General features: G+C 39.1%; 2 protein-coding genes across 3 annotated transcripts in view; one reads left to right on the top strand and one right to left on the bottom strand.

Annotated features, from left to right (window-relative positions):
- Positions 1-27,688, bottom strand: part of PSMD1 (proteasome 26S subunit, non-ATPase 1) — a 71,738-nt gene that overhangs the window by 33,978 nt on the left and 10,072 nt on the right. The window contains exons 10-16 of the mRNA XM_084529093.1: positions 26,921-27,009; positions 25,778-25,856; positions 24,488-24,661; positions 23,463-23,574; positions 22,665-22,861; positions 21,992-22,087; positions 21,383-21,447 (exon numbers count right to left, since the gene is read on the bottom strand). Of these exons, the coding sequence (XP_084385219.1) occupies positions 21,383-21,447; positions 21,992-22,087; positions 22,665-22,861; positions 23,463-23,574; positions 24,488-24,661; positions 25,778-25,856; positions 26,921-27,009 (812 nt within the window). The remainder of the gene's footprint in view (positions 1-21,382; positions 21,448-21,991; positions 22,088-22,664; positions 22,862-23,462; positions 23,575-24,487; positions 24,662-25,777; positions 25,857-26,920; positions 27,010-27,688) is intronic.
- Positions 32-11,939, top strand: HTR2B (5-hydroxytryptamine receptor 2B). 2 transcript variants are annotated; one of them, XM_084529095.1, is made up of 4 exons: positions 32-667; positions 1,313-2,002; positions 8,562-8,762; positions 10,836-11,939. In XM_084529095.1, exons 2-4 carry the CDS (start codon positions 1,693-1,695, stop codon positions 11,714-11,716), a joined length of 1,392 nt encoding a protein of 463 aa, XP_084385221.1. In that variant the 5' UTR covers positions 32-667; positions 1,313-1,692; the 3' UTR covers positions 11,717-11,939. The 2 variants fall into 2 exon arrangements, with proteins under 2 accessions (XP_084385221.1, XP_084385222.1); XM_084529096.1 differs by lacking the exon at positions 32-667 and adding an exon at positions 877-914.

Here is a 27,688-nt window from a genome sequence, read left to right as displayed (position 1 = left end):
CGCGAGCGCGCGTATGCACACACGCTATCCTGCATGTAGTCCCAATAGTCCAGCAGGAAGGGTTCTTTGCAGGGTCTGCACATCCTGATACAGCTACAAGGAGCATACATTAGAGCGCTGGAGCGCTCAATCAATTAACCCTCTCTGGCTTTTTTCCAGCTGAGCCCCCACTCATTTATTTCCCTGCATTCAGGCACGGAGCTGGATGCACTGGAATGAATCAATCAGCAAACAGCAGTAGCAGCGGACTGCAAGTTTTCCTAACGAACAAAGAAAATCGCACCGAGACTGTGCTAACTACTTAAATAAAATCATCAAAAGAATGGAAGGGCAGAAAAAAAAGAATCTTACTTTTATCTTTCTTAAATGCAGCAAGAACACTTTTTCTCCTCCATTCAAGAGCTGGAGAAAATACCTGGATAAGGAAGATAGTTTTCCCAAAAGAGAAATTCTGAATCTTAGAGTGAAAAGAAACATAAGTGCTAAACAAAAGCAGGCAAAGAGAGACACTTCAGAAAAGAATAAGAAACAAAACCAAATGAACAACTTGCTTTCTAGAAAACAGTGAAAAGCATCTTAAAATCCATCACGTGATGAAAAAGAACAATAATTTACAAAGGATCATCCTGGATATAAAGTGAACTCTACTGAAATCCAAGAGAAAAAGGTAAGGCTTTCTTCACCTGAAAATTACAGCATATCAAATCTTGCCAGTACCCGAGTGCGTTCAGCTTATTGACATGACAACTGGCTTAGTGTCTGCTTGAACAGGGAAATGTAAGCGTTAAGTCTTCAGCAGAGTTGAGAGAGAGAGAGAGAGAGAAAAAAAAAAAAAAAGGCTGTGCTTAATAAAAGCCCTGCTCAGATTACAAAAACAAAAGAAGGTTTACTCACTCCCCCCCTTCAAGTAATGGGTAAATTTAGATGTCTCAGTTCCATAAATCTTTACTGTCCCCTTGAGACTGTCACCAGTGTTTTATTGTCTACAGCTTCCTGACCCTCACCTGATAAATTAGGAACTGTAGACATTAAAACCGAAGCCTCATACATCATTTCTGAAGATATTTTTGGGGTGACCCTCTGTGGAGAAATAGGATTCTTAATAAGGGGAAATATGGGAACTGCCGTCTGCCTACGCACACGCTGCTGGAGACTAGACACTGGGGAGAGGAGGAGTTGCATACACACAACGCGAGCATCTGTCTTTGCATCAGTTTGTACTTAGAAAGAGCAAATCTACGTACTCTATAGCTAGAGGGAACCGTTTGGCATCCAAATTCATCTTATCACTTTTCGTTTTTTTCCCCTACAGCAGTAAAAGACTGGAGCTAATGCACTGCTTACTTTTCTCAGCTATTGAATTCTCTCGTGTGATCGTCTGAAAGCTGAACCTCACTTTAAAGAGGAGACGGGACCACCGAACCTGAGCGGCCAGAGATGGACACAAGACAAGATTTTCATTTTTAAGAACTAACTGCGCTCAGCAACGCACAGGATAAAAAAAAAAAAAATTTGGATACCAGCTCTGACATGGTTACTGTGGCTCAAAATAGCAGATGACCAGTTCACCATACTGACCATGCTGGCCTTTCTTCAGGACCATCCTGGACCAGAGAGGCGCAGTGAAGTCTTACACCGTACGCAATTTCTGCCCAAAATACGGCTCCTGAATATATTCTGCTGGAAACAAACATGTCCCATCCTTTACATTTCTTGAACGGGTCTGGAGCGGACAACGGATCTTTGTCACCCCTCTCAGTAACAGGAGAACCCAAAGAGAACTACCCGAATGATGAGCAAGGGAACAAAGTGCGTTGGGCGGCTTTGCTGTTCCTGCTGGTGATCATCCCCACCATCGGGGGGAACATTCTCGTTATCCTGGCTGTGTCTCTGGAGAAAAAGTTGCAATATGCTACCAACTACTTTTTAACATCCTTGGCCGTGGCAGATTTGCTCGTGGGACTGTTTGTGATGCCGATTGCCCTTCTCATAATATTGTTTGGTAAGTACAGTGCGTTTGTTTCATCAGGCAAGCATCCTGGGCACAAACTTGGAAGTCTAATTTAAACAGAAAATTTGTTTGCTTTCCACTAATAGGATTTTAAAAATCACTCGGATAAGGGCTCCAAAATCTTTCCTTCCTTTAATTGTAATACAGCCTAATGTCTTTATGGGAAATATACCCACTATGTTCTTTGATTTGAAATAAACCATCGAAAAAGCACCTGAGACTTAGAACTAAATCAGACAGGGACATGGGAACATTTGTGCAGTCGATCATTGTTTTTAATAACTTCAGCACAATGTTGAGATCTGTTCTACTGGGTATTACATTACTTGCAGTCAGTGTCCTCTTAGAAATGTGACACTAAGTGATCTGGGCTAAAATAACTAAACTGAACAGTTTTTAACTCTCTGGGATTAAGAGCCACCTCATTTTGTCTTTATATCAATTCCATACTCCATGAGCAGTCAGAGATGGTTCCTGGAAGCATCAATGTCAAGTTTTACCAGTCTCAGTTTCAGGGAAAGTGATTTTCTCCTGCCCTAGGAAAAATGGTTTGTAAAGTGTCCCATAGAATTAATTCATCTGTCAAGCCACAGCAGCCTCAATGCATCCATGTACCTGATCTTCAAGACTCAGATTCACCATTCAGTCTGGCTCACAGGGAATAAAATATATATATTTTATATGATTATACATCGGGTGTGACATTTTCTTTCTACTTAGTCATTACAGAAGAAGAATGCCTTTTTCATATTTTCTCATGCCCAGCTTTATTTCAAATATTACTTTTGACACCCAATCAGAAACAGCTGCATGGAAAAGTCTTTTTTTTTTTTTTTTTACTCCTGAAGTTTCTTTAAGAATATTTTTTCCCACCTGTATGACACTAGAATAGATAATTTAAAATGCAATCTGATATCATTTTGACAATTTAAAATGCAATCTGATATCGTTTTTTCAAAAAGCTTAAGGATTTACAGAATTATCTTTAAGGTATAGATATCACCGGGCTCTAGATAACGAAAGGCTACAGGAGTTCATGTTTCCTTTGCTATCTCTCTAAAAGTTGCCTAAGCAACAAGCAAACAACTATAAACTTCATTTCAGAAAGTGCATCAGTAGCTTTTGTTTGCTGCAGAAGACTGGTATCACTTTATTAACAAATGTGTTTATTTATTAAAGGACACTGAATTTCTGTATAGTACAGACTTTCACCCTTAACAGTCTATGAATTGGAGGGAAGAATTCAGGGTTGATATCATAAAGTAGGCAGATTTTTTTTTTTTTTATTTCAAGCAACAGTTTCTATAAAGATAAATGAATGTATATAACCAAAATTGTGATTTCTACCTTGAAAAAATACCACTGCCTACAAAAACAATTGATGTAATGTATGTGCACATGTACAGGTGAAAAACTTCTGTAAACACGTACTAATATACAGATACTGTAAGTGCTTAGCTCCTGCCAAAGACCACACTAATGAAAAGAAATAATAAAATTATTAAGATAAAAAGCACTAGTATTTGACTAGCAACCAATAAAAAGAGAGGGCAGGTTCTGGGCTTTGTGAAGGTGTGGGTGGTTTCTTTCTTTTCTTTTTAAATTTTGCTCAACTAGTAACTCCCTTTCTTTTTAACTTTATAAAGAGACTATTGCTCCTTAATCTCTCAATTAATCTAGTGCAAAACCCTGGTTACAACAGTTTAAAGCATGCTAGGAATCTTACAAACAAAAGCATCTTTCACAGTGCAGGAAATATACCAGAAAGCAGTGAAATTAGTGACAATTAACTAAATGAGATTGTGACCAGCCCTTCACGTTTCAGTTTCAGCCACTGCTATCTTGCATTTCTCTCTGGCTCCCGACCAGAAAAGCTGCTTTGCCTCTTTACCAACTGGCAGAAGATGCTGAGGTGTTTACAGAAGACCAAAGCATGAGCAAAACATAAGGAGTTACTGGAATGAAGCAAGAACATACTTCTGAGTACAGAACAAGTCTAAATCCTGAAGCTACATTATCCAGATAACTGCTTGAACATAGAATAATAATTGATAGTCAGAAAGCCAATTAAGTCTGGCCTCCTGGCACTTTCACACAGGAATGTTTCTGTTATAATGAAATAGCTGTGTGCAGTTTTTAGATACAGAATACAAATATTATGCTTCAGATGAGACTGATATTTAATTATGTGGAAAATATTTGAGGAAAAAGGTGTGAACTAAAATGTGGTCACGTTAAATGATTTTGGAAAAAAAAATAATGTCACAATGTTCAAATTCAAAGTCTACTACAGCTATTGGCTTCATGCCCTGACGACAGGCTTAAAGGAAAACCTTCAGAAATAGGCTGTCACTGTGATAAGCAGCTGCTCTTTCAAAAAAAAAAAAAAAAAAAAAAAAAAAAAAAAAAAAAAATCTGTAACCACCCCACAGGTATAATACCATGAGCAGCAGATTTCTTCTTCCCAGCAGTGACTAAGATGTTCTCCAGTCTGAATATACACTGCAATTTTGATTTAAGAATACAAGTTGCAGAATATACAAACAATTCATTGTTTTTATTGGTTACTAAATTCTTCTCATTTCTTCCACAAAAAGGCAGGCGTGTTAGGAAATAATTGCATTCTCTGAAATCTAGCTTTCAGAAGTTACCAAAATTTATAAACACACAGAACTACCAAAGAAATACCAAAGCAAAACAAAAACGTTGTTATTTATCAGATGGCGAAATTAGCAAATTCTTAAGAAGGAGCCTCTAATTTGCAAAGCCTGCAGCAGGAAAAAGTCTGTTGTCCATGCCTTCATAGGCAGTGGTTTACTTGCAGACAGGGTATGTGCCACCTTTTAAATTGTATTCTCGATTCTCACGTACATGCACTTAAAAATCAGAAGGTAAAGCTGTGTGTCCCAGGCTGCCAACCCTAATTTTTGAGACCTGTCAAAAGGTTTCTGACCATCTTTCCCCGTTATTGATTTTGAACCACGGCAAACCTTGCCTTCTTGCTTGTGGTAACAAGGACTTATTTCATTGATGGCTACTTCCCAATATCTCAAATCTAAAAATAAATAATAAAACCAGGGTTTATTTCCAACAAAGCAACTTTTATAAAAAGAATACCTAGGTAAAAGTCAAAAAACAGCACAACAGTGAAAAACCACTGCTGACACTACAATTGGAGTGGAGAAATAAAAGCAAGCAGCCATGGGAGTGCGAAAGCAAGGCAGCAGCCCAGAAATCCCAGGCCTATGAAGTCCCCAAAGCCGAATGCTGCCACGAGGGTGAACAACAAACACACAGACCACAAACACGCACACATCAAATTGAAGATTAAAGCCTAGGCTTAGCTCAGTTGGCGATTAAAGCATCAGATTTCCTTCTTGGTGAAAACATTGTTGTCTAACAGCAACAAAATGACTCCTGTAACTAAATCACTTGCAAGCAACACATTTCAGGAGCCCCTATAGCAAAAGAACAATTTCCAAGCCTGTTTAAAGATCTCTCAATCATGCCTATGCATGCACACAATAGGTGCCTTCTCCCAAGCCTTCAAAAAAAGCTTTTGGCTTACAGCAAGAGCAGCACTTCTATACTGTACTTTGTTTTGAGGATTACACATTTCCAAGGTATTTCCTATCAATAAATCTTTCTGGAAATAAAGATTCTATTAAACAAGGGCAGACAGTTGTGTTAAAAGCTCATCTTACTTTTCTTAAGGTGCAAGAGAAACCTTAAAATACGTATTTGATTTTGTATTAACTAGAAATAAGGAAAATGATGCACAACAGCAGCACTGCTGCATTTAGGAGGGTCTGAGACCAGGATTGTAAGGACTATCTTTTTATCTTATAGCACCCAACAGCTAGAGAAAGCAAACAGGTTTTCAAGCCAGCACATTTGTCAGCTAACACAGGAATTTGAATAAATAAATAAATCGAATCCACTAGTTGTTAAAATCCTCATTTCAATTCCCCACAAAAAAAGGTGGAGAATCCCAGCAGAGTAAACCATTTAATGCTTTGTTTTTTTCCTCTAGAAGTGTGGATCTGTAATAGGAGAATCTGAACTTCCAACAATCCAAACTAAGCACGACCTGTTAGCAACTCCGTGTGGACTGCTCTGACAGGACTCACCCATTTTACCTTCAGCCTAAATTATAAAGTGGGAAAACACGACTGCTTGTTTGTTCTTTAGGGTCAGACATGCCTTCGAGGTCCTGAGGTGAAACTAATGTTCTGCTTCTTCCCTACTCCCGAACTAACAGAACAGACAAACAATAATATACATGAGGAAAGCACAAAATCATAGCCTGGAACAGTACATTCAGGGCTAGGCACAGAGCTTCTAACACGTGTACAATGAAACAAAGTAAAATATGAATCCCAGATGACTAGGTGATTCTTCAGGACTTACAGGTATCAGAGTTTCACTACAAATATATGTTTAATTAATAACCGTATTCATCAACTCATTAGCTACTGCATTTACCGCCTACTCTGATTTTGTATGGATAATATCACCTCATACACACAAATATAACAGTACACAATGCTATAGCCACTAATGCAGAACCTTACTGTCTTCTGCATGCAGTTCGAAAGAAAAAAAGGAAAAAGCTTTCTCTCTTCAGTTATACTTCCCAACTAACAAACGCCCTACAACTCATCAAAGTTGCTCTGTGTCAGGTAGCTGTTTCAATACATCTATACTTAAAAGAAAAACACTTTCTGTTGTGAGCTATTTGAGGGATTTCTTTTGCAAAAGGCAAATTAACTGCAAATGGAAAGAGTTTTTTATGCTGCAATTCTCCAGAAAGCAAAGCAGTTATAATCCAGGGAGCAGCACGTAAGCACTCTGAACAGAAGTGTTAGCTCCTCATTTGAAATCTAGCAGTGTTATCTGTGTGTCCTTCAAGATGTAGAATACGCTTTCCATTATTCATATTTTATCTCAACTAATCACTCATCATGTAAGTCAAGAAATAGTTCTACTTTTCTGGAGTGAGCAAGAACATTTAAAACCCATCAAATCAATTATTTAACTGTTTTTCTTTTTTATTCTGGCTTGCTTTCTGTTTGCGTGAACCACAAAACATTTTGATTTCCTTTATCTTGTTGTTCAGAGGTAACACACTTCACTGCCAGTTAAAAGTGTAGATAGAAATCATGAACATGAGCAACTATTTCAAAATATACTAATTATGACTTTCTCATAACTGTATGACATTTTTGAAGCATAATTTTAAATAAAATATCTACTTTTGGAAATACGCAGCTAGATATTAAAATTCAATGGTTACTGATTTTAAACTAGACCATTCGTCTTCCTTTTTGCCTCATTTTCTACATCATCCTCACCTGGAGTCCCCTGCTTTGGGGATGGGTGACATCCAGCGTAACGCTTCATCGACCTGTTCTCTATCTAACAGGAAAGGTTTCCAAACATGGGCAGCAATGCAGAAAAGTACATACTGTCTTTACACCATTTTCTGTTTTCTGGGGCTTATTACTCAAGTCAAGGTAGCAACATGCTGTTTCCATCTACCAGTCACATTATGAAAAAATGTTTTAATGTCAAACTGCTGCACTGTCACCACACTGACAGGATCAAGCATTACAACATCCCAACATTCAGAATAAGGAGATTAAAACCAAATTTCATTTGTCACAAATATCTTTTTTTTTTTCTTAGTCATTATTCAACAAAGAACCAAGTTCTCTGACAGTACTTTTAATGAACCTACTGATCAAGCACAGCTGAGTTTTATAAGGAAGGAGAATTTAAGCAAATCAGTCAATACCATAAAAATACCAGCCTTTTGCAACACTGAACATCACAAAACTTTTAGCTTGGACCCAATGCAGTTGACAGACCATACATTTGCTATGAAGATTAACATGAGAGACAGGTAACTGCTGTCAGAAACAGGATTAAAAATTAAAAATTCATATGATCCTTCTTGGAAAAAAAAAAAAAAAAAGTACAAGAAAGCACATCGATGTTTATAAAATGTCTAGTCAGAAGAGCCCTGCTTCTTTTTAGTTTCTGCACAATTAGGCTCCTCAAGATTACCACTAATTTCAAGATCCAAACATGGTTCTGCAATGACTAATACATTGATTATGACCTACTACCTCCTGCATTTAATACAGTCTTGAATCACAGGATTAACAGAAATACATAGCTGAAAAAAGTCATTTAAAATCAGGGTGCAAGCACTGAACACAGTCCTAGCCCATTTAATTTTTTTATTTTTATTTTTTTTAAATCCAGAGTCCTTACCACAAAGAGATTATGATCTAAAATGGACAGAACGATAGGGATAGATTTATTATACACAAACATCCTGATCAGTGTGACGATGGAAACTATCCCAATCAGACGTCAACTGAAAACTACTACAATCCAACTGAGGTGGTGGCAAAGTTGAGTTTCTGCAGAATTATGAACTTTAAGGATACTGATACCAAGGAGGGAACAAAAAACCAACAACCTACACACCAAAAACAGTCTCTCAAGAAAAGATTCTAATGAGTTTTCTGTTCTCTTTCAGATAATGCCTGGCCTCTTCCAGCTGCCTTGTGTCCTATCTGGCTGTTCCTTGATGTCCTCTTTTCCACAGCTTCCATCATGCACCTCTGTGCCATCTCACTAGACCGCTATATTGCAATTAAAAAGCCAATCCAGGCTAGCCAGTACAACTCATGGGCTACAACAATCATCAAAATCATCATCGTTTGGCTCATTTCAATAGGTATGTGAGGCTCGGAAACTGGAAAAGCAATACAGAAGCTTCTCATGTCCAAAAAAGTAGGTGTAAGCTGGGCACAAAGACAAATTTGATGAAGTACTATATGGTTTGCAGACCGTAACACCTGGGCTGGTCTAAGTCCACCACTTGGATCATGTGTAGCTACATCAAAAACCTGCCTGGATAGCTGCTCCTTATCAAGCTTACTAGAAAGGTCAAGCACCGAGCAGGCCTAATCATCACACTTCTTTATGGTCCCAAAAGTCAGAAGACAACGTCTGCATGGCTAGCATGTCTCCTGGGAATGCAAGATTTCATGTTTCTGTGGAAACAATCTAGTATTCTGTCCCAAACGTAATTTTAAGCCTTGAGTATATGCTGTTAAAAAACAGTGCCTTACTTACAATCATCTCATGAAATAAATTTTGAAAAGGTTAATTACTTGCACCAAAGAATGAAAGATAAGTGAGCAGCTGGCAATATTCACACTGAAAACTGAGACGCACTGGCAATACATCATACAGAAAGGCTACCTTTAAGCCAAAACCAAAACAAAACACCAAAACAAACTGTTGATATAAAGGATGCAAATGTATAAACATTTATGATATTAGCTTCTCTTTGTTGTGTATGTAGCACATCGCTTGCTTTCAATGCTTACAAAAGTCTTTTAAATGAGCTAGGAGGTGAAAACATTGAATTCAAGTAACTAAAATGCATAGCAGGCAGCCACAAGCATAGAGCTGTTGTGCTCTGTATGCAAGAGGAAAAACAAAATTAGTCCGGATTACTTTAGGCCAATGACGCATACAAGAATAGGTACATCCATCTTCTTGACTTAGACATACGTGCCTAAACCCAGAAATTTCAACTTGAACAAAATTCTGGAAGAGCTGTGATGATGACAAGAGAAAAGACATATTTCTATTTTATCACAAAAAAGGAAACTGTTAATGAGACAACACACTTACAAGCTGACCTTTTAATACCCGATGTATTGTTATTAATCAGTGCTGTACTTTTCATTGCTTTTTATCTAACATGAAAGTACCCTGCAGATGAGCCAAATTTCTCGAAATCAAAGGTTAATTTGATTCAATCCTTGTTTTAAGCATTTGCTCTATCTGAAGGTGTGCCTCCACTTAAGAAAGGGGTCAAGTGGTTGAAGGGTAAATCATTTCTCTGCTTGCTGCCTCCGACCAACCTCGGTAAGCAGAGTAGCAGAGGACTGCAGTAAATAGCTACATTTTTAAGTGGTATCAGGAAACATAGCACAAATAACCTCCACCAGACAGCAAGGAACCTGTTGTTTTCATTGTAATGTCAGACTGCTGGCAAATGAAGTGCTGACAGTAATTTAGTGGTTATAAAAAAAATCATTTAAAAGACAAGACTGCTAACATTTTTTTTAATTTTTTTAAATGAGCAGTGAATTACAGAGCTCGCTAGCTAGCCTCATTTAAACACTCTTAAATATCCAAGAGACTTTAAACAACAAATCCATCTCAAATACACACACTGCATAATTCTGGCATCTATTTAACTACTTGTATATACCACAGTCAAGCAGGGTGAAAAAATCAGCTGTATTCAATCACTTGATGTCATTAAGATAAGAGGGAAAGACAAGTTTTAAGTATTTACAGAACCAGCCTTCAAGAAGTACAACGGTTACCTCAAAAAAAGGGGGGCAGAGGGAGAGGAAAGGAGGTGAAGAGCATTAGGGAAACTCATTTCAAGGGAGGAAAAGCCATACTAATTGCAGTGACTAGAGTCAAAGCAATTCATGTGTTTTACACTTGAGAAGTTGGCAACTTCATACTGCTTCCTCAACCTCTAAGGGTTCGTCCCAATCTCGTTAAAAGGGCATTCTGTTAAAGCTGAGCTTGCCAAGTCTCACAAAGTACTATTTTCCCAATTACCCACGTGAGGCCCTCAAACAACTCATGTTTTCTCAGTAACCCTTGTGCCTACTCCAGAGTTCAGGAATTCTTTAGAGACCCTGAGGCTTCAGACCCAAGAAAGGATAAGACAAGCAATCACCATATACTGAAGTATTTGTTTTTTCTCCTCTAGGTATTGCTATCCCAGTTCCTATCAGAGGCATTGAAGATGGAAATGGCAACTCTACAAACATCACGTGTCTTCTGACACCCGATCGTTTTCATGACTTTATTCTATACGGATCAGTGGCTGCGTTCTTTATTCCCCTAGCTATCATGATAGTCACTTATTTTCTGACAATCCAAGTGCTACGCAAGAAGGCCTACTTGATCAACAAGCCACCTCAACGTTTGACTTGGTCAACGGTGTCCACGGTTTTTCAGCGTGACACGACACCTTCCTACTCACCAGAAAAGGTGGCCATGCTAAACGGCTCCAGAAAGGACAAGACTTTGTCCAACGATATGCCCATCTGCAGAATGTCTACAATTGGGAGGAAGTCTATGCAAACCATAACCAATGAACAAAGGGCATCAAAAGTTCTTGGGATTGTATTTTTACTTTTCTTGTTGATGTGGTGCCCGTTCTTCATAACTAACATAAGTTCAGTCCTGTGCAACTCCTGCAACAAGGAAGTTTTTCAAAAGCTCATGGAGATATTTGTTTGGATAGGATACATTTCCTCGGGAGTGAACCCTCTTGTCTATACACTCTTCAACAAAACATTTAGGGAGGCTTTCAGCAGGTATATCACTTGCAACTATGGGACCACAAAGCCTGCCAAGATCCTTCGGAAGTGTTCCAGCAGGATCTCTTTCAGGAATTCTGTGACAGAAAATTCCAAGCTCTTTGTTATGCACGGGATGAGAAACGGGATTAACCCCATAATGTACCAGAGCCCAATGAGGCTGAGGAATTCACCTATCCAAGCATCATCAGCCATTCTGCTGGACACGTTGCTGCTCACAGAAAATGAAGTTGATAAAACAGAAGAACAAGTAAGCTATGTATAGTGGAATGGCAGCCATGTCCGTATCATAGGATTACTGTCTGTATTATTCTAGGTAACTGTGCTATAAGAGGTCATAAATACTATTGTTTTATTTATGCAAGCAATATCTTATAAATTTATAAGAAATCTTCGCCTCCCATTCCGTGATAAACAATGACTATTGCAAAACTGTATCCTACAGAAAAAGGGAAATAAATAAAAGCTAAATCAATGTGAGTATCTAACTTTAGTTCTCATCATCTACAGTCTCTTGATTTAAACCTACGATGGTTTACTCTGGGCAAACAAAACAGCACACATGCTCACTGCACTGCCTCCTACAGTTCCACTGCTGAGACTGCACACTCAGATACAAGACTTTCTCTGTATTGGGGGTATCACAAGCAAAATCACTAGTTCCAGAGACCATAAAGTGCCTATTCACAGTCCACAAGCAGTAAAACCTTTTGTTAACTAGGTGACAAAAAAAAAATAATAATCCATGTGTGGAAATTATCCCTGTGGTTTTACTGTATGGAAGCCAGAATCTCTTACCCACCTGAATTTCATCACCATTACTCTCACATACAAACAAGCTTGGCGTTAGCAGATTTGTCACAAAAAAATAGCCTTTCTTCTTTTCATACTAAGAAAGTGAGAGCGTCTAACTAAAACAGGGCAATACCGCATGAACGATCATATGTGAAACAGGACAGGCAGTGCCTGGAAGATCCCTTTAATTTATATGAGCAAAGTTCCTTTTTGTAGCTTTTAGAACTTCAGTAAAAGCTGTCCGTGATCTGCCAATTGTGCTCCCAGGAGGCAGCAGGGATAAGGGCAGTATCTAGGCCTGTATACATTAACTGCTCAGCTTAGCTCAGAAGCATTTCATTGGACTAATTAATGCTGTAAGATCACGGGTCCCATCCTGTACTCTCTTAACCACAACACTGGTAAATCTAATCTTCCGTGAGAACACAAAATTCATAGAAAGAATTGCTCTTCACAATCCAGACAAGCTAAGATTATCTCTATGAAGTCAGGAGCTTCTAACAGTCCCAGGCCATATCCCCTCTGGGAAGGAAAATCAGATTTCCCCAAAGTACTGGAGTTCTGACAGTAAGCAGCCAGGTCACCATTTTTTCCCCTGTAGTTTCCATTTACAGCAGAATTTTCAACCCAAGCTTTGTTTTCATTTTTAATGCTTTCAGAGCTCTTTAGTTACACGCTTAAATTATGTACAGCAAAAAGCTTAGGTTTTTTATCCACAGAACAGAAAGTACTAAAGATAACATGTCCTTCCAAAATTTATTTATATATATTTAATTTAAAACATATGCAAGTTCGAAACAGAGCCTGATGTAACAAATACCAGCGTGTTCCAGGAGAAAGTATTAAAAATACTTTTGTGGTACTTACAGTAATTTTGCTCCTTCCTACCCTTTTTGGAAATAGTCACTAGCCACTGAAAGTTAGGATAAGCTCTTAACTACTCTTATACCCTTTGAGTAATCAAAATCTGTTCAACAGGATCCTGTAGTTAAAAGCCAGAATTGCTGTTTTGTTATAGCTGTGGCAGATGCCTGTATCTAAAAATATTTGAGGATCAAAAGCCTTTAATTACTTAAATTAGTAGATTACTAAATTAGTAGATTACCTAGATTACTTAAAAGCTCTTAAGGGAGACAGAGTAGTAATAAAAACAAACAAACAAACACCACAACCCCCAAACTTCCAGGCATTTAGCTGAAATCTTCACACATCCGTATCCCACTTACACTAAAGCAGGAGTACTGGTACCAGGAAGAAGTGCAATCATGTCTATAGACATTGTGATCAAACACCAAAAAAAAAGATTACATGCATTATTTGAAAAGCAGGAACCAGCCTTCATAAGGAAGAAAAAAAAGTGTCAAATGGGCACAGTACTTGAGGGGTTATTTCCCAGCAGCCGGAGAGCAAGATGCAGTCATCTTTGAAAACTCTCCTGCCTCTTAATAAATCCTTGCAGATTAAACAAAAAACTTGCATACAATAAAAGCGGTAATCATCTACTTTCAGAATGAAGATGAACCTCCAATTAAAAAAAACTCATTTCTGATTATAACGACAACTTCTTGGGCTAAGATTACCACACATGAATAGGAAGAAGGGGAAGGCCAGATAGGTGAGAAGGAAATCCTGCCTTTCAGAAAGACACACTGCCCCCATCTGCTGATCTCAGTGGCAACAGCTCCCAGTCCACCCAGTTTCTCAAAAAAAAAATCTCCATCTCTCTAGAAGTTGGCAGAAACAGTAGGGAGGAAGAACTGTGAGGATTGCTTGTTGAAATCTTGCAGCTGTCCTCCCTTCTTCCCAGCAAATGTACTATTGAGCTCAAAAAACAAACACTATTTAGTGTGTTATTACAAGAACAACGGGAGGGATATCTTAAACCTGGGAAGAAAACCACTGGATTAACAATCCCACCGTCAGCAACAATTTCGATCTTTCCAGCAGAAACACCACAGATGGCTACCAGCATCTGGAAAGGGCAAGAGGTAGCTTAGTCATCTTCTGGGTGACCCTGTTCTTGTACAACCATCAATCTCCAGTGAGCAACGACAGCAGAAGTAATTTGCTTCAAGCGTTCCCTAGAGAACGATACCAAAGACTCTTTATAACTTACGGTTGGACTCCAAGGAACAAAAAACCCTGAAAAGGTCTCACCCAGCAAAAATGTGCTATGTCAAGCCAGCACACACGTTTCTCAATTTTAATAACCAGAAATAGAAGGTCACCAGGTTCCAGTTACTGAATTTAGTCAGCAGCAATAGCTAAATTGAGACATAAACCTCAAAGGGACCAGTGACTAACCAAACGTCTAGCCTTCCTACCAAAAAATAAAATAAAATTCTCTGTGCACAGAAACATATCAGCTAGAGAACATACACCTTCAATTTAACATGCTAAATGTTAATGCACAAGCAATTTCTCTTTTACAAAACAAACAAGCTGAGAATTCAGGCAACAAGCCTGTAAAGTATACAGACAGAGGGAGAAGAAAGATGAAGATGGAGAACTATGAAATAAAAAGACAACACAACGTACAGAAGAGTTCTTGTTTTGGAAACTGTATCTACAAGAACAAGTACGAACAAAGACATTGCCTTCGTTAGCAAGACATGGTGAAAAATTAAAAGGGTCACTGCAAGCTACTGTAAGGAAGCACAAATTAGTTATACTGTAACTAAGGACAATGTGTTCATACAGAACAGATGAGTGAGATGGGATAAAGACTACATTCACTACCATCATCTTGTTACACTCATTTGCACAAATATGTATTTTTAGATGCTGGTTCTGAAAAGAGAGTATTTTTATAGCTTTGAGATTCCTACATAAAGATAGCACTGTAAGTTCTAATCGATAAAAGATTTGCAGTCACTTGTTAGTAGAACACAAGACCTTTAGGGGTCATGCACTCCCCGTTTTTACCAAAAAAAGACTTGGGCAGAAAACTCAACATTCTTTTCTCTGGAGTGAAACGTTCTCAGTTCTTTCAGAATTTAGCCCATGCCAAGCCAGCCACCTGACCAGCTCTATGCTCCCTATATACTACAGGGAATAACAACTCACAGAGTACTTAGTTGACTTTTCCTCACTATTACAGAAACCTGTAATCCAGTACATTTCACTCCCTTTTAAACAACTAGAGAACAAAGACAAAAGTTAAAGCTGATCTGTAACATGCAATCACTATGAGAAGAAATTTTACAGGAACAATGGTCAAGTATTTTGTTGCTGCTGTTCTTCTGTCAATTATTTAAAATACATTAGGAGATAGGCAGTCAGAACATTGGCTATCTAATTAAACAAAAATTAAAGCACAGACGTGGACCTACCCGCCTCAACAGTCTTACTAAGAGAAAAATAACAGAATTTGAAGGCTAACAGGATAAGTGCCTTCAAATTCAAGTAAAGGGAATATTGTAAAAAACTACACACCACAAAAACAAACAAGCAAAACCAACCTTTAAGCCTATTTCAACTAATCTCAACTATGGGGATATAAAATGCATTTTAGGAAACCAGTCCCCAGCCATCCATGGTTCTGCAAGATACAAGCCTTCAGTTAAGATTCTGTCAGAAAACTTTCAGGCAGCCATAAAAAAAATCATTCACCACTCATCTTGTCTTCGTGTGCAAAACTGCTCCCAACTGCATTACATCTGGCCATACTAATGCATCAAAATTCAGTTAAAAAAAAATAACCCAGTGTTAAACAGAAGTCAAGGCACTGAGAAAACAGACTGGTACCATAAAGCTGGTCACTAATACTATAATGCTGCTCACTAACAAGACAAGAGGCACACTGATTTCTTCACAGATAACATTTTCCTACACTGATTTCTTGTGGAAAAATCCACAGCACTGCAAGCTGCTTTGAGAAAGCAAAAGCATTGTTCCCTTAATCTTTTTGTAGGATGTCCTATGTAACATCAGCCTTAAAAGGTACAGTAGTGCAAGCACAATAAGCCTGGAAAGGGCATACTGAGCAACCTGGGACAACAGAGCCCAAAAACAGAGGCTGCTCGCCAGAGTTTTTCTGGCTTTGTGCATTAAAAGCTAGAACCAGGAGTCCCAGAGTTCTGTCCAGTTCTCGGGACATACTTAATACCACCATGAAGCATTAGAGTTCCTTCACCAGATTCATAAAGATGCTCATGTACTGTTGCTAAGAAGCACTCTGTTGTTTCGCTTCCCCTTTGGCTCTTTAGGTAACCATCAACACGGCAAAAACAACAGTCAGTAGAGAATTGATTTCCATATTTTTGCTTTGGCATTTGGCATCATGGTGCTTAATGTCAGTGTCAGTTCCTGTGAGGAACTGTTTTCTCCAGCTGCAAAGAGAGCCTTTTGCCCTGCAGAACAGAAGAAGCGGTGTTGTTTATTTTTTTTAAATGGGAAGCTAGTGAAAAAAATAGGAAAGACGGCTTGCTGAAATGTCCTTTTTTATTATAATTATTACTTTTAATAATTCATGTCAAACATAATTTCTCTAGCTACATATAAGAGTCCAAGCACCCAGGTATTCAAGCCCTTTCCAAGCCCTGAAAAACAACATCATTCTCTTAAAACTAACAAGCTTTTTGTTCTTCAAAGGATCCTCTTTACAAATGCTCTGGACAGGCGACAGCAATGCATTTCATTTGCAAATTCATTAAACTCTGCACAACAGATGAGCCTTTTATTCTGTTAGATGCACATCAATATTCCCTAATAAAATCCAACAGGAAGACTTTGCCATAGAAAAATAACATTAATCAACTTAACCTAATGGCTCAAAGCATCTCAGCATTTTTGATGACTTAATCTGAAACTCCGCTTGAACAGTAGTTTTAAAGGAAATGTAAGAATTTTGTGATCTGAAAATCTTCAGTAAGCTTACTATAGGCAATGTGGGTAGTATTTTTAGGCCATAAGGAGAGAATGACTTCCTGAAGGAATATTTTTGAGTTTTGAGTAGGATATAAGCAAAACTGAAAGAACTACCTCAGGTTTAAGCCAATCATTAATTTACTTATCTGCACAGGCATTCCAGTTTACAGTGGAAAGTTAAAACACTCACTGAGATTTTCAAAAGAACTCAAGTGGTACAAGGCTCTGAGCACTGGTTTCTCAAGTAAATAAAATCTCATGCATACAAATAGTCTAGAACAATGATAAAATAGCAGGTAAAGTGTTAATGCAAGATCTCTTTCTATACTATTTGAAACAAAGTATTTGTGCAATCTGATTGTACACCTACAATTTTCCTTAGAAGTTAGATTAATTTTTCCAGAAATAAGGAATTTCTCCAGAGCACTACAGTTTGGTAAGTGAAGACCAAGACATTATGTCCTACACAGCTTTCTTTCAAGTTTCAGATCTGCAGATAAAGGAGACATTTTCAAATCCAGAAAGACTTCAGTGAAAGTCTACAGCTTCCTCTAATTATAAAAAAGATTTCTGTTACTTTTAACCTGTCATTGAAAGGGGCTCCTTATTCTCCTCCACCAAGACTGTAGATGATGACAATGAAATGGGTTGGAGAGTAAACAAAAATCTTTAAATCTTTTCTACACAAGAATTAACAAGCAGATATGTTACACTACATTCCTCCTCTTCACAATTAACGCACTGAAGTTCACAAGTTAGACTGACTGTTTGGCTCATACTCAGGTGCTACGAAGATCTGCCACCTGCCTGCTGGGTAAAGATACGCTGCAGCAGTTGAACAAAACAAATTGTCCAAGTCTTACTCGAACAAAATACAAGCATCTGATCTGCATTTGCTTTAAAACAAATGTGTCTTTTATAATATCAAAGACCACATAAACCCAATGAACACAAAAGCAGGAAACATTTCTGTTTTGCTTGCTTCATCCTACACCGATGAACTGAAGGTAAACCACATGCAGTGCTCCACGTTTGGGCAGCCAACACCCAGTGGCTGGTACTACACCTTCCTTTTGGGACTTGCTAGAGGCTGCATTATTCCTTCTCGTGCCTTTAGCTTTTTCCTAAAGAGGAACTAACAAGGCTGCGCTATGGCAGTAGCATCCCACAACCCGTGTGCCTCAGGGAGCTTTGTTGTAATACTCAGAGCAGCAGTAAGGTCCGGCTTCTCTGTATTTCTTATTCCCCCGAGCTTAACATCTGCTATCAGAGCAATTAAACCTTCTCACTTCATGCTTTCAAGCACTGTCTACATTGAAGCCTTCTACCTAATTGGTTCTATTTTATCCGCAGAGCTTCTAGCTCCTCATTTCATCTATAACCTGTAGGTATTCAGAAACACCGCTTCATTGCCCTAACGCATAACAATTTAAAAATAAAGCTGACTGCATAGATCAATCACATCTCAATCTGAAATAAACATAATTTTTACTACTTATGTCAAGAAATGAAGATTAAAAAAAATCCATTTTTATAAAGTAAAACACCAGCGTTTTCTATCTCATCATAATAATAAAAAAAAAAAAGGCTGACCAGAAATTACAAGCATATTTAATGTTGTTTTTCAGCAGCCATGCTAAATATTTTATAAACCACTTTCATAGGAAGAAAGACTAATATATAAGCATCAGTAATAAAGTAAAATTTGTAGTCTACGATCACAACAATCTACTGGCACAAGTGGCAGAGCTGGGAGAACAAAGACGCATTACACTATCCAAGTCATTACATCACTTCTCTTCTTGCTATTTCACCACATAATTTTGTACAGCCGTGTCATCTGCACTGTCATCCCCAAATACTGCAAGCTTTATCCATGTCTCCATACCACTTAAAAATAATATTTTACTTAAGTGTGTCTCCTCTAAGAGGCAGTCATTTTTGAAAAAGAGAAGAAGTCTCGGGTTTTTATGCAATGTTATTTTGACGGTCTTACAAACTGTAAGGAAGAAGAAAGGAGGAGACAGTTTTAAACCAAGTGTCTTGCACACGAGCATTTTCTGATAATTTAATATAGTGGCATGAAAATGCTCAGTCACAAGATATATACCCAGTACCTGTTTTTTGTATGGCACTAACCAAAGACAGAAAAAAAGGTACACCAAGTCCTAGAGCTTTGGTTTTGATGCCCAGTCTACAGATCTGTGACTGCTTCTGAGTAGTCAAGAACAAGTAAAGCAAGACTGCTGTCAAGTAAGCTTTAATTCTATATACACGAACCCCTGGAAAGCTTTAGGGAGCCCAAGAACAGAAAAAGGAAGCTAGCTTTGTGTTATATGAACATAATGTATTCTCTCACGGTGGCTACTGCGTTGCTCCTAGAGCACCATGTCTGCAGACATTCACACTTCCAGGCGAGCACTCATCCAACTTTTAGTTTTAGACCTTTACTACTTCAGACCAAAGTTTTAGACCTTTTCTACCAACCAATGTGGACACTGGAATTGAATTTACAAGGAAATATTTCTCCCTGTTATGCAAGAAGGTTTTGGATCGTACCCCTCCATAACAGGAAGAAAAGAGGCAGGATAAGATCTGAATCACTGCGGAGCAGCTTTAAGAGTCAAAAGTTACTGCCATGTATTTCCTCATTGCTGACCGTGAAGAGAACAGGCCCAGAACTATCTTGTAAAATTCATACCTTAGGGCAACTTATGTAGACATAGCATAATGCTGTATGTGCAAACAGAACAGGACAGGGGTAAGATGAGGTTTCAGATTTCCACGTACCTGGCTAGATTTTAACTACCTAAGGCCCTGCTTTCCTCATTCATTTAAAGAGAAAACCTGAAGAAGCAGACAGGCACTTAGTGCTCCAACAAAATGCCACTACTTGGTAAATGGTGGAGCTCAAAGCCCAGACAGCTTCTTATTTTGGTAGGAAGCTATACATGTCCAGTTATGTCTTGCATTTGTTGAAAAGAACAATGGTATTGATTCAGAGATCAAAAGTGCTTTGTCACAACCTGTTTGGAAGAAAAAGATTCCTGAAACTATGGAAGGCCTGTGTGGAATTTTCCTTCTGTACACAGATGCAGAAGTCAGTTTAACAGACCCTTTGGCTTCAGGAGAGACACAGAGGAATGATCTGGGCTCATGAAACCAAGCAGAAGCTCTTGAGAGACGCCTGCTGACCACAAAAAGAATTAATTCTGCTTGTAAAATACATTAAATTTCAACTTTCAGATAAAACAGAATGGAGTAATTTCTACATGAGAAACAACTTGGTTAATGACAAATTGGCTGGTGGCATCAGTAACCTGGTTTTTCCCAAACCATCTTTAAGCACCTGTTACTATCTTGCTTTTTTCAGAAGAATTTATGTACTGCTACTAACCCAAAGAACACAAAGATTTTAGAAAATATCCATGGAAAATTACAGCCCTGGACCCCAGTATGCACTACCACCTCTCAGACATACTCAAAGGCTACTGCCTGGCTCAATGCTCAGCCTATGCAAATTCCTGTATTAACAGATAAAGACATGGTTTAGTACTTGGGGAGCTTTCCAATTCCCCCAATCTGATCAAAAACCCAAAGCAACCTCCCCTTTCTCCCAGATACACATACAAAAAAACCCACACAACTTCTTACCTAGGGAACCGTAGAGCACTACTACAAAAATACCAGTGCACTCACAGATTTTTACTTTAGACAATCAAAGCAAACATCAAAATCAGTTTGCAGTGGGGCTGCCATTACCACAATGTAAGCCCAGTAACCTGTCAGGGTTTAACAGGGGATGTTTAAAAAACAACAGCAAAAAATGCAGGCTATTTCAACATCCTTCTTCATGTTAGTTTTACCAAGTCACAATCTCCAGGAACATTTTAGCAATTAGGTAGGCATGTTTGTCTGATCAGCACAGCTTTTAGGATGCCTGGCACAAGCACTGTATATTTAATTTTTAATCAACTCTCAATCTTGCAAATATTAATTTTTCATTCTGTTTGTCATCTTAATTGTTTGACTAGAGTTAGATGAAGTTGGAAGTCCGGAAACCTGCTAAAAGGCTCATTAAGCATCTACTGAACATTTGAGAAGGCTCCTATTTTGGACCCAGTTTTAATTCTCAATTTTTTGATATTTTTTAACCTTCACTCAGCTAGCAATTGAGTTATTCAATGCCAGCAATAGCGTACACATTTCCTGAAAAGAACAGGCACCAAATCAAAAGCTGTGGAAGTGACCAAAAAAGATACTGTACCTGAATAAAATGAAACCAAGCGACTCAACAGCTGCACGCCTCACATCATCGTTCACATCACTTACCTACAAGGTGGAAAACAGGATATTCAGAATGTAGTTATAACACTTGAGGACTCTGCAACATTTTGGATGAGTTGTCAGGCACACAGGTCAATCAGGAAGACAGATGTATACAGAAAGGAAGGTAACAATCATGGTAAACCTTAGCTGAAACAGCTTTGCTTTGGTTCACATACTGTGGCTGGAAGCTTATCAAAGAGGAGGCAGACCCCATCTTTTAAGGCTTAAGTTGTTTTTTTTCCTCCAGCCAGTCATTATGCAGACCATTCACTGCAAACTCATTACCAATTACCTGAGAATCAAGTTTTATTTTTTTAATAGATTCCTTTTTGTGATACCAGATTCTCTACCAGTATGTCTACTTATTCTAATACCAGAAGAAGAACCTACTATTTCTACTCCCAGTATTAAAGAAAGCTTTCATTACTTTACTTTCTCTGATTTGGACCAGAACATTAACACTGCAGACGCAAAGCCTGCCAAAGCAATGTCTTTACTCTCTCACCACTAATGTCTTACTATGTGTTCCTAAGACCCCAGTACTTACAGCCACATGCAGCAGGCGTCTGATAGCCTTGTTGTTCCCTGAGCCACAGTATGCCATAGCAACTGTGTACATGCCAGAACGACGGAGAATCGGATCCTGGAAGAGAAAAGTGTCAATATTTAACATATATCCTATCAGACTCAGTAATTCCAAATACAAATCTGTTCCTCTCTTGGGCTTGCAAGCTGCAAGCAGGCAGCCTCTGTGCTTTATTGTTTATTATGGATGAATAACAGAACAATTCCCAAAGCAGGATATGTCATCTACCTATTTCAGTGGGCCAGAAAGTTGCTATGACACAGATGCCAAAGAGCATCAGGTAGATGTGTTACTCTGCTTCATATTCATTATTTGCTTTTGAACACTATTAGATCCTCATGAGCGAACCATCCACAGTCAGCCTCGTCTGTTTTTAACCATTACATCCTGTTATGCCCTTTGGTGCTCTGTTACAGAGGCTGAGTATCACACAAAGGAAATATTAAGACTAAGCACCATTGTTCCTGTATTTTTGATCAGGAGAAAGCAGTGTGTGAAACACATCCACTTTAATTCTATGTAAGAACCTCCCTGGGATGAAATAGCCAACCCACCACAGCTTGAATTTTCAGAAAAGAACAGCGGATCACCTGTATAACAAAAGGACCTGGGATTAAGACACAGCTAAACTCACCTTATCTCTGCAGAGACTCTCAATGAGAGCATCTGCCTCCTCCATTCTCCCGTACATCACCAGAGCAATTCCAACAGCAAGGCCTCGCAAAATCTTTTCATGCTGGGTTTCCTGTGCGTAGCCAACCATGTCCTCAATTGCCTGAGCATTTTTAGATCCCAGCATAACCAGTCCCAGTGCCAGGCCAGCTGCTTCACCTGCACAGCACAGAAAAACAAAATCCAGCAAACTCAGCTCCTAAAAGCAGTAAATATTACACAGGATAGAGGCCAACAGGTCACTTCAACGTCACCATACTCAGCAACCCCAGTATTCACAGACAACTGTGCTTGTAAAGATAACCCACCAGCCACGAGTTAGTGCCCTCCCCCTCCAAGTTCCAATTTATCTTCGTAGGCCAACAGCTGCTCAGATAATTTTCCTGCAAACCCCAAGCTATGCAGCAGTAGCCCTTCAGAAGCTTCTCAGTCAAAAAAAGGGCACATGGCTCTGGAGATCAACTACACTGAATAAAAAACGTATGACAAAGTTAAGAATAGAGCAAAATAAGAGACTGTCTAAAGACGTACCATATCTTACTAACAATTGGAACAGTGCCAAAGACCAGTCCTGACAGGACCTCTGACCATTACTACCACTTAACTAAAGAACCATGCTGATCAGGAAAAGGTTAGCTAATAAAACACAGCTAAGGCAACCCAGAAAATTGATCTATGTTGCTAACAGAAGACTTAGAAAAAAAAACAGATGCCTGATAAGGCCTCAGATGGTTATCTGCTTTGAAAGCTGAACATTTACCTGTCACTGCATCATCCTGGTATAGATTTGTTTTCAGCAAATCGTACACATCTTGACGTGCCGTCCCCATGGCAGCAAGACCTAAACCCAAGCTGCCACCATGTCGGACAATCTAGAGAGAAGCATATGCAAGTTGAGTCATCATAAAACAGTAACAACATGGCTTCAGTTGAAGCAGATGTCTTTCTAGCAATATAAACCTGCAAACTTTTAACCCCAAACCACCCATTATGATCTCCTGACCTGTCAGAAAAGCCTCTTTTACCTTTTAAGGCAGTAACTGATTAGAAGGAAAGAAGCTAGATTAAAAGCAACAGTTCAAAGCCCATAACGAGTGTCAGAAGCTTTCCACATAGCACGTGAGACTTTAATACCTTTAAGCTCTTTCCCCCCACTGAGTGACTTATGTAGTACCACAAAGCTGTACCATACATAAAAATTGCTGCCTAGTAATAGCATTTAAATAGAAAGGTAAATCAGTACCCACTTAAATTGTACCTCCCCTCTTGTTCTAACTGGATATGGGAAAAGTATTACACTCGCAATAAGATGAGTGGGATCCATTCACAGTATTTTCAAAGATACAGTCTGAAATTCCCAAAAGAAAATAAAGGAACATGCTGGGAGAAATACTAATCAATTTAAACTTTAAAGGAGGCTTTTTGTAGTGGTCTATAAACGTTAAGTGGGGAAGGAAAGCATGTTTTTTGTGTAAAATGCATTCAAACCTACAGGGAGGCAGAAGCATTTTGTGGCTTATTCCTTTGACAGCTAAGCCATAAACAGTAATGGTACTTTAGCACTGGAGGTCTACTAGCAGAACAAATAAGATAATTAAGTAGTAAGAAAATGAAGCTAGATTCACTGTCATTAACATAAAAACTTCCTAAAAACCTTACTTAAATTGTTAGCAAAAGGTTGCTAAAACCCATAGGAAGTCACAGACGTAGTTACTTCTAAACCAGCTAGCACCCTTCTGGACATTCCCAACAAAATCAAGGTTTATTACCAAACCCAGTACGTACATCATTACTGGCATTCTTCAGCTGGTTCAGCAAATAGTCAATGATGTCACCACCATGGTTAGCATGAATGAGACCCAAGGCATAGAGGCCTCCGCCCTCCTGGTAGGCTGATCCCGGCGAGGTGTCCTTGGGTAGGTACGTTGCCATTAGCTGAAGTGCTTCTTTCTCATGACCCTGCATGTCCAGAGTCCAGCAGAAAGGGAAAACAGGGAGAATCGAAAGGTGAAAAAACAGTGGATGCAAACACTTTGCAATAACATTTAAACAGTATTTAAATAAGTCAGGAGAAAACTTGTCATAGCCATTGCTTTACTTTCTTCACAAAAAGTTAGCCTTCAGTGCTGTATGATTAGCAAAGAATCCTTCAGTACTGAGATTTTATCCACCCCAGAACAGGAGTATGCATCAATCACTCGATCACTGATCTAAATCAAGGACAAATTTGGCCAGAAGCTACATTGATTCATTCACTAGAGCACTTCAGTGAGGATCAAGGCAAATAAAACCACTACAAAAACTTCTTGCTATTTCAAAACACCCCTAAATATACCTTCTCCATTAATGAATTTGAAGAAAGTGACTTCTACTTAGTTCACCATTGAAACTTTATGAAAATTACAACAGTGAGAACTCTGGTCCTGTCACAAGGCCAGGGAATACACTTAATATACACCTGCAATTTTAATAGCTAGAAATTACCAATCCTCCGAAATTATCAAAGGAAAAGAAGATCTAGGAAGGAGTCTAGGAAGAAAGGTACCTGCTCTAATGCTACAGTACCAAGAAAGCCATCCAGCTTTCGTCAGCCTAGCCTAACTCCTCAGCTAACTCCTCTATCCCAAAGCATTCAACACAAGACGTGCAATCTATCAGAATAAAGGTATTTAAATCTTTTCAGCAAGAGACTCTTCCCGCTCAGTATCCCTGAGAGATGTTTTGTCCACCAGGGAAAAGGCTTAACTGGGTACATCCATTAAGTTGATCACAACACTCATTCATAAGCTACTGAGTTCTGACTGCAGTTGAAGGCTCTCTCCTTAAGCCATGTTACCCAATCCCCTTCTCACCATCAGCAAAATACACTTTGAACTAGATGAGATATTCACCATGTTGGATTTGATAAAGCAGAGCTTTTCTTCAGGTCAAAGACACAAGCTATGTTATGGCTGTGCCTCGCAACAGACTAGGTTAACTGAAGTACAGGCAACATTCAGAATCCCCCCTTCAATGTTCTCTGCGTTGAGAAATAAATCTCTCCTACTGAACAGAAGGGAATGAATGCAACTTTACCTTGTGTATAACACCCAAGCTGGCAGTAGCAGTAAACTTAGCCCAATTAGTGGCCCTGGCCAGCCACTCCAAATTGTCTCTGTAAGACAAAAAGATACAGGTTAGATAATTTTACACACAGCCCACTCCTCACTCTGCAAGCAATGTTTCACAGCATTAAAGATTGCTTTCACACCAGAAAACAGTTCCAGAAGGCAAGGCTAACTGTAATTACACTTTGTACCTCTCTCCCCTTCATCACTACTGCTGTTTGGCTGGCAGGAGTCAAGCTCCTACATAGCAGTGATCTCAGTGAAGGATGGAGAACAGTCAGTCAACATGCAGCCCATTAGCTTTGTGGGAGAAACCTGAGCAGAGTTTCTGGTGTTTTCCTCAATTTCCTGGGAAGGTCACTCCTGACATTTCCCTTCCCAGAGTCATTCATTGAGAGCCAGTGTCAGTCTCTACCAAAGAAGATACATCACCATCTCAGAAATTCTCCAACTAGTAAACAAGGAGAACAAATTCCAAACCCTCCAAACTGCTCATGTGGTTACCATCCCAATAAAGCCTATTTGTGAGGACAGAGAAAAGTAAACAATTCCAGCTTCTTCTTTCTATCCTCAACTTAGCTTTCAGACCTTTTTATATTCTAAGCTCAGAGTTCTGCAGCCATTCATTAAAACTATCAGGCTAAGTAGTGAAAGGCCTGGAGGGGAAGACGTACGAAGAACGGCTGAGGTCACTGGGCCTGTTCAGCCTGGAGAAGAGGAGGCTGAGGGGAGACCTCATCACAGTCTACAACTTCCTCGTAAGGGGGTGTTGAGAGGCAGGAGACCTTTTCTCCATTAACACCAGTGACAGGACCCGCGGGAACGGGGTTAAGCTGAGGCAGGGGAAATTTAGGCTTGACGTCAGGAGGGGGTTCTTCACAGAGAGGGTGGTTGCACACTGGAACAGGCTCCCCAGGGAAGTGGTCACTGCACCGAGCCTGTCTGAATTTAAGAAGAGATTGGACTGTGCACTTAGGCACATGGTCTGAACTTTTGGGTAGACCTGTGCGGTGTCAAGAGTTGGACTTGATGATCCTTAAGGGTCCCTTCCAACTCAGGATATTCTATGATTCTATGAAATAATACCGGGGCTTCCTTGCCATGGATTTACCTAAGGAACTGGTCACTGGTTGTACCACAGTGCATAAAGGAGTTTGCTATAACCGTTGCTGTGTGACACACGGAATTCCGCACTGCATCCTGAAAGAACAGAAACAAACAGTATCACAGCCAGCCAAAGACATGCCCCAGGTCACTTAACAAGCTTGCCAGTACACTAGAAAAATGAGTTGTAATTAGACTCAATTTAACCAGCAATTTCCCTTTAATCAGAGTTAATAGATTGTTAATACACTCTAATATATCCTCAACCCATCTTTCCAGTGCAAATCTATCCTCTCTATGAGTTTCTGTCAGAGGCACGATTGCTTCAATTACAGCTTAACAGAAGAATCCCACTTCTGGTTTTCCAAACCAAGCATTGCAGTGCACGCTGCTGACTTTTTCAAGCCATCCCTCAGCTGCTACACAGGATGACTCCAAAGCACTTAACAAGCAGATGGAAATGCTTTTCCGATATGCTTAAAGTACCTCCTGAAACAGATGAGCCCACTGACAATAATCCCCTACCATTTTTGCCAATGACATGCATCTCATTTCATATATAAAAACAACTTCCTGTGGTTTCTAATAATCATTCAGCTTAACAGAAAGAGTTTGATTTACCTGTAACTTATTTGCCCATCCTTGAACAACACATTCCAAAACAAAATCAGTTACTCAGTTTACTAGCACTACCCAGGGTCACAGGTTCAAGTTATAAACGTTAATGTATTATGACTAAAACACAGATTTGTGTCCTCAAAACGGAGGGAGGTCA

This window comes from Aythya ferina, assembly GCF_964211825.1.
Source record: "Aythya ferina genome assembly, chromosome: 9".
Taxonomy (NCBI): domain Eukaryota; kingdom Metazoa; phylum Chordata; class Aves; order Anseriformes; family Anatidae; genus Aythya; species Aythya ferina.
The sequence above is the reverse complement of the archived record's forward strand: the minus strand, read 5'-3'. Positions and strand labels throughout refer to the sequence as shown.

Excerpts from the sequence above, each read along its gene's own strand:
- HTR2B (XM_084529095.1), top strand. The coding sequence starts at position 1,693 with ATGTCCCATCCTTTACATTTCTTGAACGGGTCTGGAGCGGACAACGGA. Across the intron at positions 2,003-8,561 it reads CCTTCTCATAATATTGTTTG|ATAATGCCTGGCCTCTTCCA; the intron begins GTAAGTACAGTG and ends GTTCTCTTTCAG. Across the intron at positions 8,763-10,835 it reads CGTTTGGCTCATTTCAATAG|GTATTGCTATCCCAGTTCCT; the intron begins GTATGTGAGGCT and ends TTTCTCCTCTAG.